At 34.1% G+C, this 17,798-nt stretch overlaps 1 protein-coding gene across 1 annotated transcript in view; it reads right to left on the bottom strand.

The window, feature by feature from the left end:
• Window positions 1–1,281: 1,281 nt before the first annotated feature.
• The window catches only part of LOC131026810 (ethylene-responsive transcription factor ERF112-like), a 70,583-nt gene continuing 54,066 nt past the window's right edge, over window positions 1,282–17,798 (bottom strand). Inside the window, exon 2 of the mRNA XM_057956793.2 lies at window positions 1,282–1,988. Coding sequence (XP_057812776.2) covers window positions 1,363–1,988 — 626 coding nt within the window. The 3' untranslated portion in view covers window positions 1,282–1,362. The remainder of the gene's footprint in view (window positions 1,989–17,798) is intronic.

The raw sequence follows: 17,798 nt of genomic DNA, 5'->3' as shown, positions 1-17,798 counted from the left end.
GCAGATTAGAAGAATCAACACTAATAAACCATCTGCATGAGAAGGAAGGCTAAATCCACCTAACAAGTCATCATAAAGAGAACAATAATATTAGGTTTTGCATTGGCTCCCAAAACCAACAATAAGCACCATTTTCCTTCAACATTAGCAGAGGGAGGAAAGAACAACTGAAAATGGTCCTCATCAACACATCAACAACCCTACAACCAAGACCTTGAAATAGGGCAACAATAGCACCCTTGCAACAACACTAAACCTCTCCCACACAAATAGTCTCCACCTCAGTAGGAGAGGAACCCACCTCTATAAGACAAGTACGAGAGGAAATTAGTTGATAAAGAACCAAACCCTCAGCCCAACCCACAAGAAAAATCTCCACCTCAAAAGAAGACACATGAAAGTAGGCAAGAGTAGGAACAATAAAGACCCTCAACTCAGAATAAGCAAGATCATAATAGAGCATCGTCTCAACATCAACAAAAACAAAATTCTCTTCCACAACAATAGGCGAGACCCTTAACCAGAATCACCAAAAAAACCACCAAATGTGCCCCTAGATGCTTACGGGCAACATGCACAAACTTGAGCGAAAACCCAAAAACTCCCCCCTCAGCTATATTGCAACAACATAGATAGATATAGATAACTTCATCCTTTCAGCAAAAAAAATTATTCTTTGCTAATATATTCCTTTTTATAGATGTAATCTGCAATGGCAACCAAAAAAAGAGATGTAATGTAGTGGATGCCAAAAAAAAAACTACTCAAATCCAACATTTATATATTTATATAAAAATATTAAAATTTTCTTAGAAAAAAAATTTAAAAAAATAAATAAATAAATAAAATAATGCCTCTTAATATGACTTTAGGCTTCATTTTATATTTGTTAACTCTTAGATTTAGCTTTCCCGGGTGTGAGAAATATTTGCAAATTTAACTACGCACTTAGCTATTTGTTGAGCTTAAGGCTTCATAGCACTCTATCATCCATACAATTGACATTTCTCTTGTCTAGTTAAACGGAGTAAGTTCCAGAACTACCATCAATATGAAAGCTAAATTTTAATAAAATATTAATTAAAAGAGAGCAATTTTAACTCACCGATCAGTAACTTTAACATTGAAAGTGCAAGGACAATGCAGCTGATACTACAATCAGTGAAGCAGCATTTCTTCAACAGTTTGTTTTTCAAACGACTTCTTCTATAAAGGAAATTCTCTATTCTATTAATACTTACAACTCGCTGAGCGAAATGTTGCCCAGTGAGTTATTCTCCTACATCTGCCGCTATAGATGATACGATAAACTCCTGTGATCTGTGTGCATCCTTATAAATTGCCTGGCTGGCATGGAAAGAACTATACACCCAGCTGGCGTTGCTGCTGCCTTGTAAAACCAGAATATCGTTGACAAACATCATAAGGAAGAAAACTATTTGTTTGCTCCACATCATGCTGTGCATTGTCATAAAGTTCAGGGAATAACTGGGGTGAACATTCTGAGGCGTGGGTGAAGTCAGAATAACCAGGGACATGTTGAATTGCGCTACTGCATTCCGAGAGAGCAGACATTTCATAGGTTGGTGAGAAAGAAGTGTCCGTTAATGTTGAGGTTGCAGGTGAAATCTCCAGACTGCCATCAACGAAAACGTCCTTATGATTTGAGTTGAGAGAGGCATTAGTGTACTTATTATGGAGGTTGATAGATGCTGTCTCTGGGAAGTTCAATCTGGCCCTTGCTCCCCTGAATTCTAAGGCGGCCTCGTCGTAGGCTTTGGCTGCTTCTTCTGCAGTGGAGAAAGTGCCCAGCCAAACCCTAATTGCTTTCCTTGGGTCTCGGATCTCTGCAACCCATTTACCCCACGCTCTTTGCCTTACTCCTCTGTAACGCTTCTTTATCTCTTGTTGCTGGAAATTGGAATTTACTTCGCTCACCACATGACTCTGATAATCTTTTACGCTGTGTTCTGAGAAAACCTTTGCTTCTGCACACCAAAAGAAATTAAAAAACTTATAATGATAATTTAAATAGATATATATTTCATATGTGAACTAGATTTATAAATGTAGCATCATTAATTTATATATTATGTGTAAATATATGAAAATAGTGTAACAGTGAAATTTGTATATTCATAGAATTTCTTATTCTATTTAATCTTACTTTCGAGGAAATATATTTTCAGATGTATATAGTTATAAATGGTGTAATCATATCAGAAGTTAGGTTCATTCCTCTAACATTTTAATCATTCAAAATACATATTTCTACACATACTCCAATATGTTCATCTAGACATCTAATTTCATATATTTAATATCCACTAGATCTAATTGTCCTCCCCTCCAAAGACACTTTCATTATTTTAGAGGGTGCTTTATGATCGCAAAATTGTCTCATTTCTTTGGAAATGTCAAAATTCTAATTTGACTAACTCCCTTGAATTAAATAAACATGTTTTTGGTGCAACTGAATGTTATATGGTAGTATTTAAGGATAGTTATGTATATTAAAACATCCTTAAATTCTTTGCACTAAAAAAAAAAAACTATATTGAAAGCTCTTACTATTTCTCTTCAATCTATTACACATTTTGGATTTTGTCTAGAAGAACTTATCTCCTAAACAAATAGATAACCATTTAATATAGTTTTATATATTATTAGTCCCTAGATCTTAAGAAGTCCATATCAAACAATAATTTTTTAAGTGAATAAATCAGAATAACTTTATTATAACTTTGCATGAATATAAATTTAGAGTACTATCTATGGTTTAATCTTAGACTTCGAAGAACTTGTCTCTTAATTAAAAAAAACTTAGCAAAGGCTTTGAGACACTTCATTGATAATGACATGATTTCTCGAGCATATGTTTGTTTGATTTCAAAATATTTCATGTTGACACTCATTCTTCAATTATAGACCTAAGTGCCTTAATTGTTCCATTTAAATTTATTAGAATAAAAATTGTATTTATGGGATTATCAATGCTTAGTTTATAATTAATTAACTTTTCTCAATTTATATTTTATTGATTATATTTACTTAATTAATGTAAATTAACTCAAAAAAAAATGTATTTTCCTTTTATGAGTAATGAATGGAATATTATTGATAATATATAATTGAGTGTATAATTGATAAAACATATTGACAACAATTCACATAAGAATTTATATCAATGCATGGATAATAACTATTAGTATAATAATTAAAATATCTATGATTAATGAAGATATTGACAAGATTTAATGCAGTATTTAATATCAAAATTTTAAAAGTAAAAATTTAAATCATAATAAATAATTTAATATTTTTATGTTAAATTATAGATAAATATTTTTAAAATTAATTATTATTAAATTGTTTACATGGTTTTGATGTCCTGTAAATATAATAATAAAGAGAAAAAATGTAAAACTCAATTACTAAAGAGTGTTATAAATACTTATCACTTTATAGTACTTATGTATTGAGTTAGAAAGTTATATTTCAGATTTATTGATACATAGGCATGCTCTAATAATTTAAAAAATAAATATTCAAATTGACTTTTCAAAATGAATAATATTAGTTCCTTGGTAGATACAATTATTAATATCCACATAATTGCCTTCTAAAAATAGAATTTTTATAGTTTCTAAAATATACTAATATGAATGTACTATGAGAATTGAGATACTATAGAAGAATAATGACATCACTTGGGCTATGAGAGACAAACAAATACATACCTTACCTGTTTATTAAAAAACTAAGTATACAAAGCAAATAATGAGAAGATAGAAAACTGAATTAATCCACGATGTTAGGTCTAACTTGGACAGCTAATGTACTGAGAGGGGAGGGGTGAATCAGTACCTCAAAAATTTTCTTGAAAAATAATTTTAATGATAAATACAAACTAAGTATTGTTGATCTCATAAATATATAATACTGAAACATAATCATAGAAATAACATCCATCAACATTTCACTCCATAACACAAAGATTTTTGGTCATGCAGAAACTCTTGGTTAGAGAGAAAAACTGCAGTGGGGATGGCACCCATAACTTCACTACTACAGTAATCAAGATTTTTCGGCTACGTGTTTAGCTATTTCTGATAGCTTACCCTGTTAGGAGTATAAAGATCTTTAGATCTACCTTGCTAAAGGATTTTACAAACACTTCTACAAAATGTTGTACCTGGTTAAAGGCTTTACAATTTATAGACTTTATTAGAGTCTTTTACCCTGTTAAAGGTTTCTAACACAACTTAATAATTCAATCAAAATCTTTACAAAATATCTGCAACTTCACATCTGAAATGTTATAGTAGACTCTATGTGCTCAATATAAGATTACCTTGCTCATAGCATTCCTCGGTAATGATAAATAAACTCGGTAACCACTTCTGTATACTCTGTCCCTTAAACTGTTCTCTGAAACCTTCTCGGTAACCTCTGAATATCTCTGTCAATCTTCTTTCTTCACACTTAACTATATCATCACTTCATATCTTCTCTCTTGATTTTCCATGTCATATATCAAATGCTCAAATCATTTTGTTTATATAGATCTCTAAGATGGTGATCTGCGCATGCTTCGATCATACAAACATGTTTTATTGAATGAATAAACATAGAAATTATTTCATTCGATATTCTTCCTCAAAATCATACAAAATCTTTAAATGCAATTTCCTATGTAATAACGGTTTCATCTTCTCGAATCTTGTAACACGTTTCACATGTGGTTCCAAGTTCATTGAATCTGGTAACACATTTCCGCTCGGTTCAGATTAACTCAGTATACCTTCTTTGTTGCTTGGTAGACATTTTGTATTCGTCTCGATTCATAGCTCGGTGTATATCATCTCGGTGACTTGTCTCTCTTCAGTAACCGACACCGGTAGCCTTGGTATTTACTGACTGGACTTTTCAGTAGTATTAACCGACTAGTGTATATAGGATGACTCTGGGCATAAAACTAATGACAACTTAGTAAATAGCAACAATCTCCCCTTTTGACATTAGTTTGGTATATTTGACAAAACTGTTGGCAAATGCACACTCCAATGAGACATTGAAGGTGATTGAAGGTTTTGTCATTGATGGCAACCTTACAATCCTATGACACCGACAAGGCAATCCACCAGCACTAGCAAAGTCAGATTCTACACCGACACATAGACCACCGGCACCAGTAGTGAAAGGAAGCATACCGGCACAGAAGCCGACAGGAATTTTGTTTATTATTGTAAATCATTGTAAGCTGACTTGGGAAATTGTAAAATGACTCATATATATAAGAGATCATTGTAGAACAATTATGTAAGTATGGAGGAATGTAATTAGGTGAAATAAGGCAAACCTATTATGCGAATTATAGGTTAAGGGTTTATGTAAGAAGCAGAGCTATAAACCGGTACTAGATCTGGCATAGTAGATGCTATTTTGAAGCAGTACAAGACATTGGATTTATATAATCTATTTTGTAAGTCAGCGAGACTTCCCATTTTGTAACTGAGCAGTGAGCTCTAGGCACTTGGCCTTCCTGCATGTGTAGGCCCCTCTTGTAGCAGTAATATTCTCTTATTGGCCAGTAAGTGAATATTGTGGGTCACAAATCCCATCGAGGTTTTTCCCACACTGGGTTTCCTCATTACACTACTGTGTTATGGTGTGTTTTTCATGTGGTTGTTGTTATCTTTGTTTATTGCAGGGTGAACTCACAATACTGGTTCCCACTTTTTGACCAGCTTTGACACTTATATGAATATTTTGAAAAAAACCTTCACTTTCCGACACCTATAACTTTTAAACCGTTAAGAATTTGGAGATGATATAAACTAGTGATTTTTAACATCTTGTTTGTAGATTCTAAATATATTTTTTTCAAATTTTTTTTAATAAAATTTTATTGATTTTTCCATCTCCCTCAAAAGGTAATTTTTTACAGCAAACAACATTTTTTAAGAGCGATGTGTATCCTGAAACGCATAATTTTTTTTCTATAAATGATAAATACTTAATTCTTTTGAATTTTGGTTTGTAACATTAATACCCAGGGCATGCAGTTGGTTTGATAGTGATATGTTTAATATTTTTCATTTTATTAAGTTTTGAAGTTTGCCTAATTATAATTTAGATATAGGTGTACATTTGAACACATAACTTGTTCTATATATATCAAAATTGAATTTTCTTTTTTTTGTTAGAAAGAAAACATCAATACCTAGGGCATAGATATTTTTCAGATTTTTTTTGAATTAGTTTACTATTTTTCCCAATGCATTGAACAAAGAAGTTCATGTTCGGTGAAAAACCTACATTCATAAGAAATAAAATAAAATTATATTAATGAAATTAAATATATTAAAAGTTATACTATTTGGAAAGCTTATAATAAGGACTAAATACTTTTAAAAAAACAACTTTTAAATGAATTAATTTGACCCCCCAAAAGCTAATGTAAAATTGGTTTTTTATCAGCATTTGATAGATGCAAAAGAGACTCCATTGCAAGTATGATTTAGAAGTAGAGAGGTTCTATCCAAGAAATTTTAGTCTAAGAGCCTTTGATTTAACTCTCTTCAATTAATTACTTAAAATGGGACCTCTTAAAGCTTAAATCATTATATTTTCTAAAAAATGTATGATTTCAGCAAAAATCAGGACGTACCAAAAAGTGGGAACCAGCTTTGTGAGTTCACCCTGCATTATTTCTTGTTTATCGGTATACAGTATTAATATGATTTACATTTTTTAAGTCAAGAAAATATTATAACTGGTTAGATACTGATTCAGCCCCCCTCCACCCTCTCAGTATCCGTGGGAATCCTAACAATTGGTATCAGAGCTTGGTCCTCTATTTTCAGAAGCCTAACAGCTTGGGGAAGATCTTGACACCGGTAGAGATGGAAAACTTGATGAAGCAATTAGAAGCAGCTCTCTCAGACTATGATGCAGAAAAATTGAAAAATATCAAACTTGAAGATGATCTAAAAGCTGCACAGGATATTATTAAAGAACTTCAAGAAAATCTTACCATTTCAAGAAACAAGAGAAGAGAACTTTGTGAAAAGATGAAAAATGAGAATGATGAAAAGGAAACTCTTAGTGACCTAATGAATAAGCTAAAACAAGAAAAACATGACAACAAAGAATAAGATGCAGGATATGACTGAGATTTTGTAAAAAAATTGAAGATAAAAAGAAGAATGAAGAAGACTTGACTAGAAGACTGAATGAAGCTGCACATGAAAACACAAGACTTAGTTATGAAAATGATATGTTGAAGACAGATCTGATGCATGCACAGAATGACTCAAATGAACTCATGAGATAAAAAGGTATCTTGGAAGGAGAACTGGCTGCTGCAAATCAACATAAAGAAAAATTCAAGAAAAGCTCAGAAGAACTTGGTGACATGTTGAAGAATCAGAAACCTAATGGTGACACTAATGGTCTTGGATTTGAAGCTGGTGAAAGCTCTGATAATGCAAACACACAGGATCATGGCAAACCAGTAAGACAACCTACTGCTTATAAATTCAATGGCAAATGCTTTAACTATAACAAGTATGGTCATAGAGCAAATCAATGCAGATCTAGAAATTATCAGAATACCGATACACCCACCGGTCAATGTTCAAAATGCAACAAAGTTGGTCATACTTCTGAAAAATTGTAGAATGAATGTAAGATGTTATGTTTGTGGAAGATTTGGACACTTATCTAATCAATGCAGAACACAAACTGGCATAGGATATGGAAAAGCTATTCAGAAAAATAATGTGACTTGTTATGCCTGTAACAAAATTGGACATATTGCTAAATTTTGTAGAAGCAAGTCCTCACCGGTAAACAACAATGGTGCTAGTTTGAAAGGTAAAGAAAAGGTTGAAGAGGTAAAGCAAGAATTCTCAAAACAATGGATCAGGAAATCAGAACTAAATGGTGATAGGAACACTCCTCTACCAGAAGAATAGAGTAACACTCCATCGACAGAAGAGAGTAACACTCCACCAGTAGGAGACTCTTCTTCTAACTGAAGAAAATTTCCTTGAGGGTTTAGAAATCAAATGTGAAACATGCTATTATTCCCTCGGTTGATGGTGAGAAGTTAAAATTACTTCTATACTAGCAGATAAGTTAAGTGATTACTTAATCGACAAGCATTAAAGATGGTGGTTGGCAAATTAACATTATAAATCAGTGTTTTTGGCTCCATTCTACTTCACCATGCATTCAAACATTCAAAGAGCATGAAAATTCTGAGCAAAGACATTTCGAGCAAAGTAGCAAAGCAATTCAGCAATCAATCATTCCTAAGGAAGAGAAAGGTATTTATAATCATGGCATCTTCTTCTATACCTGAATTCATAGAAAACCCTACTGTAGTTGAAGTAATCAAATGCCCTAGGCCCGTATTTCAGTTAGTTCCTAAAATTGATAAGAAGGATGATAATGTTGGTACATTTTCTCAAATTCCCAAAGGAATAGTTTTTGCAGAAGACCCTAGAATTTACGTTCATTGTCACATAGAAGAATTAGGTGATGAGGAAATTAAGAACATGTATAAGACTGTAATTTGTGATGATTCCGTTAATGTGAAACCTAAACACAAAATAGTCAAAACCCTAGTATTCACTGAAATCCTCAGTATTCCGGAATTCCCTAAGGATGTTATAAGGATAGTTTTAAGCAGGGTTCATGGTGAATTTTTTTGGTTGGATTCAATCCACAAAACTACTAAAGAAGCAGTAAAAGTTGTAACAGGGTTACCCTCCACCGGTAACAGACCTGATAAGACAAAGAAGGTCTCAAATGACCTAGTAATGAACCTAACAGGTGCAACGTCCGATAAAAGGTCTTTAAGAGTAAATGATGTGACTGACATCAATGTTAGATTCATTAGCATGATTCTAGGCTACAAAACAACACATGCAAACAGGTTAAATTTAGTTTCTAGTTTATGCATAAAGAGTGCTTATGATATGATCAAGGATAATGCAAAAATTGATGTGTGTGAATGGTTGAAAGATGAGCGTATTGATAATCTTGGAAAAATCAAGAAAGACAAAAAGGGGACATTTAGATTTGGAAACCTACGTGTCTGTTTAATGCTGCACATAACAAAACAGGTGCCCAGTATCGGTAACAAAAATCTAGGTTTTGACATACCGGTAGGCAAACAACTGTCTGATTTACTGCACAACATGGGTGAAAATAGAGAAAAGAATATAAATGAGTACTTTCAGGCATTAAAGGCCCTAGATGAATACTAGATTCAGACTTTCACAAGCTATTATAAATAAGTATAAGGATGAAATATGCTTTGTTATTAAGAAGGATGAGATTTGGATGGAGGCAGATGTCCCAAGAACCATTTGGGTTACTGAAATGGGTTATGAAACTAATGACAACATAGTTGAAACATATGCAAAAGCCCTTCTGGAAGCACCTAAGGAACCAAAAGAAGAGGTATTTGGCAGTGCTGAGACTATTGAGAATCAAATTCAATCAAAGAAAAGAGTAAAGAATGTAGAAGAAACAGTAAGAAGAGGATCTAGGCAAGAAAAGACCATCAAAGAAGATGTACTTAAACAAACTGGTATCACTAAAGATGAGTTAAAAGCACAACAACCAGAAACTCACCTTTCACTAGTAGCAACTTCTTCGGAAAGTGACATGCTAGCTGCATTTAAAAGAGTTGTGACGAAAAGAGAACCTTCACCGATATCCACACCTTCGCCTAGAAGAACTAGACAAAAACAATAGGTAGTAAGGCCCCCAACTAAGAAGACAACTCCAAAGAAGAAAAAGTTAACACCCAAAAAGAAGACTCAACAAAGCATTGCTCCAATTGACAAACTACTAGATGAAATAACAGGGGATGGACAGCTAAAAAACATCAACAAATTATATGATACACTATCAGTTTAAGACAAGGAGAAATTTGAAAACAGTATAATTCTACACTTGGATATCTATTAAAAAAATTTGATGCAAGTTGTAGATGAATTACTGATAGAATTGTTTAAGAGACTTGAAGCTAGAAGGCAAGCTGTTGTAGAGCTTGACAAGAAAATAAAAATTGAGAAACTACTTGATGTTTATCCTGTCAACTCACCAAAGGAGATAGATGATATGATCTCAGAGGCTAACCGGACTATATTCTCAACTGTACACCGACACGTAGCACTTATGGTTGGTAGAGTAAATGAGGTTGCAGAGGAAACTGCTAATGCATGGGACATATTCCTTGTTGAGAAAGAAAAGCAAGAAGAGTATAGAAATCCTAAACCTATTAAAGTATATCAGAAAGATAAGGATAAGGGTAAAGGAAAGGTTGGTGGACCTCTGAGCATAAAAATAAAAGATAACTTATCCCCACCGCCTCTGAATACTCCACCGATACTTACAACTGAAAGTCAACCAAGTAATGAGAGTATGGAGATACCACAAGAGGACACAAATCCAAACTCTAAGGTGTTATACACAGTTGACATTGATACTCAAAAAGTTAACATTGTGGTAGATAAGGACACAACTAGAAAGATAGATATGGCTAGTGAGGCACCGGTAATAGATAACATAGAAGGTAAACCGACAGATGGTAACACAGAACAACAAGCAGAGCAAAAGGCTCCATCACAACAACAGGTTCACACAGAGTCAGTACCACTGACATCAGTTGAGCAAGACAAACCTTTGCTTAAGGAAATGGAAACACAAACTGACCTACCCAAGGTCACCACAAGAAAGGATATTGCTCCCATCTGCAGGATACAGAGTGTTGGCACTTCAACTACAGGATTCAAATCAACTAATATAATAGAAGTTCTTTTGGACTCCTTAAAGAAAATAACAGATTGTAGCTCACAAGCATACAAGGCTATAGATGATACAATTCCAATTATAAAGATGATAGCTCCAAAATGTAATGTAGATAATAAAGACTCTTTCAGTCAACTTGACACTTTGTCTAAGTATATTACTAAAAACACTATGACAGTTGAACAAATAAAAGAGGAAGCATTCAAGGAGAGATTAGAGAAGGAAAAACACAAATTCTTTGAGGAAGAAATAAAGAAGTGTACAAGGTAATTTGACACACTTCTACTGGAACTATCTAGCACATTGAAGGAATTCAAAACTTTGTACATAGATACTTGTAAGACTAAATTTTTGATAGTTGATATAGACAAGAAGATCAGCAAGATACAAGAGGAAATAAATCAACTAGCTAACAATTTCATTAACTCATGTGATTCATTATCAGTTTTTGAGTAGAAGATAACAATTTTTGAGGAAGAACTATTAAAGTTGGAAAGAGAAAAGGAAAGAATAAAAGGTAAGGCTAAGGATCTTAAATGGAGACTAAGTCCAAAACTGGACTACTTCACCACCTTAAGGAAAGAAATATCTAATGCCCTAATTCAAGGACAGAAAACACCGGCAAAGCAAATGCAACACCTCACTGGTATAGTTCAGAGGACAGAGGTCGCAATAAAAGATAACAAAAAGTTCATTAAGAGCTTGAATTTGGTTTTGGTAGATCTTTTTCAGATTGTAACCAACCGGTTACAAGGATGAAGCAGGAAACCACACTCTATTGACACTTTGACAACCTTTGTCATTGATGCCAAAGGGGGAGCAGTGGTATGAGAAAAATTCAATAACTTAGGGATAATTTGCTCAGGGGGAGCACACATTTTTGGTAACAATTTTTGGACTTCAATTTTTGGATACACTTCTGAATTTTTCTCATGAGTGTTGCCATCAATGCCAAAGGGGGAGATTGTTGGCAAATGCATACTCCAATGAGACATTGAAGGTGATTGAAGGTTTTGTCATTGATGCCAACCTTACAATCCTATGACACCAGCAAGGCAATCCACTGGCACCAGCAAAGTTAGATTCTACATTGACACACAGACCACTGGCACCGACAGTGAAAGGAAGCTTACAGGCACAAAAGCTAACAGGAATTTTGTTTGTAATTTATTTTGTTTATTATTGTAAAATGACTCATATATATAAGAGATCATTGTAGAATAATTATGTAAGTATGGAGGAATGTAATTAGGCAAAATAAGGCAGACCTATTATATGAATTATAGGTTAAGTGTTTATGTAAGAAGCAGAGCTATAAACCGGTACTGGATCTGGCAAAGTAGATTCTATTTTGAAGCAGTACAAGACATTGGATTTATATAATCCATTTTGTAAGTCAGTGAAACTTCCCATTTTGTAATTGAGTAGTGAGCTCTAGGCACTTGGCCTTTCTGCATGTGCAGGCCCCTCTTGTAGCAGTAATATTCTCTTATTGGCCAATAAGTGAATATTGTGGGTCACAAATCCCACCGAGGTTTTTCCCACACCGGGTTTCCTCGTTAAACTACTGTGTTATGGTGTGTTTTTTTGTGGTTGTTGTTATCTTTGTTTATTGCATTATTTCTTGCTTACCGATATATAGTATTAGTATGCTTTACATGTTTTAAGTCAAGAAAATATTATAACTGGTTAGATATTGATTCACCCCCCCCTCTTAGTATCTGTGGGAATCCTAACAAAAACTCCTTTCAAAATCATAACACAAAATCTATATACTTGCAAAATAAACTGAAATGTCAGTATATACATTGTTCAAATGCATACTCCCCGTATCAATATTTTGTACATAACTTGATGTTCCATACTCTGTATTCCATGCTCATGATGTTCCATGCTCCCCCTGTCAATTTTTCAACTATACACACAGATACTCTATATACTCGGTACACTCCCCCTTTTTGACAAACATCAAATCTAGTTACCATTTGGTGGAGGCAATTGATCAAAAATAGATTTATACTTTGTACGAGCTTCTGTAAGAGTGTTGGTAAGTGCATCCTTGATACTTTCCAATATTATATTCTGAGCTGTAATATTAGCGGACAGTGTGATCAAACCATCTAAAGTGCTTCCCTCTACTTGAGTTGACAAATGGGGAATAAACAATGTTTGAAGAGTCATGATATCCATCCTTATTTTATGCTCTTCATTCCGAAGTTCTAACTGTTGAGCCATAAGGGTTTGTAGCCTTGTATAAAATTTTTGAAGAGAATCTGGCTCAGTAGTTAATTTATTTGAGAGATCGGTAATCTCTTTTTCAATGACTTCAGTCTTATTCTTGATATCTTTGATGAAGAATGAGAATGTACATAAATTCTGGAAAAAATAAATAATATGCTTGAGTTGAGGGGATAACTCACCAATGAATTCAATAAGCTTTATTTTACCTATAACAATTGCTTTCTGCACTTCTTCAATGATCTTGGCAGGTAGCTCTTTATCCTTCAATTTGCTAAGGTATTCTGATGCTTCTACTCTTGATTCCTCCAATTGAGTGAGTAGTTCATCCAGTTGCACATGGATGGCAGCATCTTTATTGATGGTAGCTTCAGGTATCATGTCTGTCAATAATGTTTTGACCTTTTGAAGTACACGGTTCTTTTGCTGAATAGCTATCTGTCTTTCCTGCTCTGCTTTGGCTTTACAAAGCTCACCGAATTCTATCAATGCTTGCACTTTCAATTTTGTAATGTCAACATTCGGTAACACAATGGGCTTTGACAAATCTATCTTAAAACTATGTCTTTTTTCTTTCTTCTCCTTTGATGATGATGCCTTCTCCGGTTGAATGGGTACAATGGCTTTTGAGGCTTGTCCTTCCTCGGTATGTTGCTCGGTAGAGGCAACACTTTTGTCAGTTCCTATAGCCTCTGTTGTATCCTTTGGTGTTTCCTTGCTTGGAGTTTTAGTGGCAATTGTCTCGGTGCTTGATGGTACTTGGGAAGATTGCTCATCGGTGGCCTGAGAGGTAGATTCATCTAGTTTAACCTTTTGATCCTCTATACCTTGATCTGTGTCCTGAAGTTTCTTGGTTGTAACTTGTTGGGTGATCGGAGGATAGGACTTAATCTGTTCCACAACTGATTCACTTGATATCAGTTTGGCATAGGAGCTTCCTTCTATCATTTCTCCTTCATGTGCTTTAGTGTCTATTACATCCTCATTTGACTGAATAGTGGAAGCAGGATCTTGCTCGATGATGTCAACTATTTCTACTTCACCTTTTGGTTCTTCAACCTGAATCCTGAATATTTTCTTCCATTTTTCTTTACTTTCATTTTCAACTTCAAGAAATAGGTCATTCATCATTTTCAAGGCCCTTTGTTTTACTTGAAAATTTGTCTGGTGGTTTTTCAAATGATCTCTTATGTCATCTACTAACATATCTAGAAAGAGATGAACCAAAACTCTTTCTCTTATTTGCTTCTTCGAGTCCATAGCATATTTCCATCTATTATCAATGTGTGAATATAATGCTTTTGGAAGAAAGCCAGCCACTTCCAATGGAACTACTCAGAACTTGAGAAGTAAACAAATTACTGTCTCTTCTATTTGCCTCTTCTCTTCATCTGTTCTTGTATCATATTTTACATATCTAAACGACCCAAATCCACCATATTCCTTTAATTTTGCACAAAAATTGTCAACACTATGTACATCTTCCTTTGTGCCTTTTACAACCTAAAATTTATTTACATCTTCTGACTCTATGTCACTTTCTTCTTTATCCAAAATTAGTCTTCTGGTCTTCTTTCTATAATTTTTTGTAACCTTAGGTGTTTCTACATTCTTTAGCTTCTTACCGGGTGACGTAGTAGATGATCTAGTGTTCGGTCGCTTTGCTGGATTGGTCAGTGACACCTTGGTTGCATCATGTTTCTTTCTTTTCAAAACTTTGCCCTTTAGCAACTCGGTGCTCAGTGTAATTGCTGCTTCTTGAGCTTCAAATTCTTCCTTGATCGAAAGCTGATCACTCTTTGTTTTTGCTGTCTTAATAGGTGTAGAGGTAGAACCTTCTCCAAACTTCTCAGTTAAATCCTTGATCATTCTACTGGCTTTTCTGATAGCCTTTGGTACTATAATGCTCATTTTTACTTTTTCTTTCACCTCTTCATAGGTGCCATATTTGATCTCGGTAGCATGCCTTGGAAGTTCTAAAAAGGCATCTATCTGCTGTTGAGCAATGTCAAAATCTATCTCATAACCCATAGGCTGTAATGATTGAGTCCTGGGTTCTACTGCATTGACATAATAGTAGTTGGTATCCACTTCAAAACATATAGTATCCTTGTACTTTTTGACTAGCTGAGGTGGAATCTTATACCTACTATGCATCTTTTCTTGGAATCTATTGAAGTAATCATCCATTATCATATTGAAATTATCACCTAGTTGATTGATGAAATCATTTATTTGATGGGTGATAGGTCGGTGTAATTCCCAAACAATGTTACCAACTGAAGGAAAGAATTTCTCAAAATAGAAGAACATACACACTAAGAGTGACAAAAACTTTAGTGTGTTTGTAGTATTATTCTTCTTCGGTTTCCTTATTTTATTGAGATTTTCAAAAAGATTCTTCAATAACACTTCACATAAATCAATTTGCATACCCTTTTTAACAATTTTATAAGCCAAATCTACAGCTGCACACGGTACACTATTTTCTCTTGCAGACTGGAAGAAACAATAACCAATAACTCTAATAGCAAAATTGAGTTCTGCATCTGTCACATTGTTCAACTTAAGACCTCTGCTATCAAACTCAACACCTGTTAATGTTATTAATTCCTTCTATGAAATCATCTTCTATGCTTGGGCATGGTCAAATATAGGGTATCCGGTTATCATGTGAATAATATCCTTGTGATCTTGAAAGGTTGATCCTCTAACCACATAAAATCGTCATGCACATGGCTCAAGACAAATTTGACCCATTGGGGTTTGAAGACTCGAGGATAGGTTAGGGCTTTGGTAAATCCCTTAACTTTGATATGCTCAAACTTGCTATCTAAGTTTCCATTGGTGCACATTTTGTCATACATATCCTTAATCTCAGTATGACCTAACTCTTCAACTCAACACTTGGTATAAAATCTAACATCTTCGATCAACAGAACCCTATCCGGAATAAGAGAGAATGCAGTTTTCTCATCGGGTTTAGATGACACTTTGGGAGGTAAGCTGTATTTCATTGTAGGCTTCTCAATTCTCTCTACTACAATGGGTTTCTATACCTTGGGAGCCATTTCAAACTTTAAATTCAACTTATGAAATAGATTAGGGTTTCAAATAACCAAAAAATGCTTCCAACTTAGTAAATACTTTGCAAATATTCACAACTTGACTTTTGATCGGTTAACTGCTAAAAATGCAGCTTAGATTATGCTAAATACCTTGAAATCGCTCTTGGAAATGTTTGATCACCTTTTGATTCGCTTTTCTCTGCACTTTGAAAAATGGTAAGTGAAAAATGACCGCGCAAATAATTTAAGTACCTCTTTTTGACCTTATCGGGTTTCATGCGGTTAGGTAAAATAGGCATTAAATGCACTCGGTTCCACTATACCGACTATTTCCTTTTTAGACTTTTACTGACTAGACAAGTTTAATACATTTTGTCAACTTCTCTGGTAATTCAAAAGAGTAGATAATATTTCAAACTTGCTATTGCATCTTAGCTATGTAGATTTTGGAATTATGTATATGATTATATAGGAACTATTAAGATCTTACCTTGTGAGAATGCAATCCCTCCATAACTTTATTGATTAATTCGAAGTAGATGCACCTAACTCGGTAGGTAAGGTGCTTCCTACATTAGTTGACACATTTTCCTTCTTTTTCCAAAATTTTTGTAATTTGCTTCTTATCTCCTCAATATCTCCTCTAGGTTGGTCTCTGCAGTCTTTAGCCAAGTGTCCAACTTTGTGACAATGAAAATATGCCATTCTGGGATTTCTCCATGATCTCCTATTGTTCATTCCAAACCTTATCATACAGTTTGCACTTATATGTCTGTATCTTCCATAACATTCACACCATATTCTTGTATTGTAATCCCATGGCACTGAAGTATATTGTCGATTGAGATCTATGTGAGTTTGGTAACTTCTAGTGTTTGCTCGGTGTGGAGTCCACATATAGTTTTTCTGCATAAACCAACATTTCTCTGTATTGTGTCCATATCTATTGCAATTTTTACAAAACCCCTTGAATTTTGCCTTCTGATAATTGTTAATAAACTTTTTCCTACATTGCTTAGATGTGTGACCATACTTGTTGCAATTATAACAATAACCATCAAACCTAGTAACATTCGGTTGCTTACCTTTTCTGATCCGGCAAACATTGGCAGTATGTCCTTGTTTTCCATAGTAGTTGCAAATAGTCTTCTTGTCCTTCATGTTATCTTTGTTTCCAACTTTCTTTGATGATTCTCCTTTCTCGGTGGTGTTGATCCCTTTCTCAGTAGAGTTGTTTCCTTTGTAACCGAGTCCTATAGTTTTGTTGGGTGTTCTCATATTTAGTTGCTCATCCAACATTCTTGACAATTCATGGCTTTTTGTCAGTGTTTCTTTTGACTTCTTTTCTGCTTCTAGTTCATCAGTCAATCTTGATAATTCAAGTTTCAATGCTTGGATCACATTTTCCTTTAGAGTAGTTTCATGATGTGCATAATCCAATTGATCAGACAGATTATGTTGAACTTCAATCATCCTTGATATTTCATCATTTTTTGTAGAGACCATTGCTTCTAGCTGTTGTTTTTCTCCTTCTATATTTCACTTATTATCTTCAGTTGTTCTCAATGCTTCAAGATTTTCAGTCATCTATGTGCTGAAATACTCATGTTCCCTTCTCATTACTTTTAGCTGTTCATTAAGTTCTTTGTTCTTTTCTCT

This window comes from Cryptomeria japonica, chromosome 9, assembly GCF_030272615.1.
Source record: "Cryptomeria japonica chromosome 9, Sugi_1.0, whole genome shotgun sequence".
Classification (NCBI taxonomy): Eukaryota; Viridiplantae; Streptophyta; class Pinopsida; order Cupressales; family Cupressaceae; genus Cryptomeria; species Cryptomeria japonica.
Note: the sequence above shows the minus strand (reverse complement) of the source record. Positions and strands in the feature narration are given on the sequence as shown.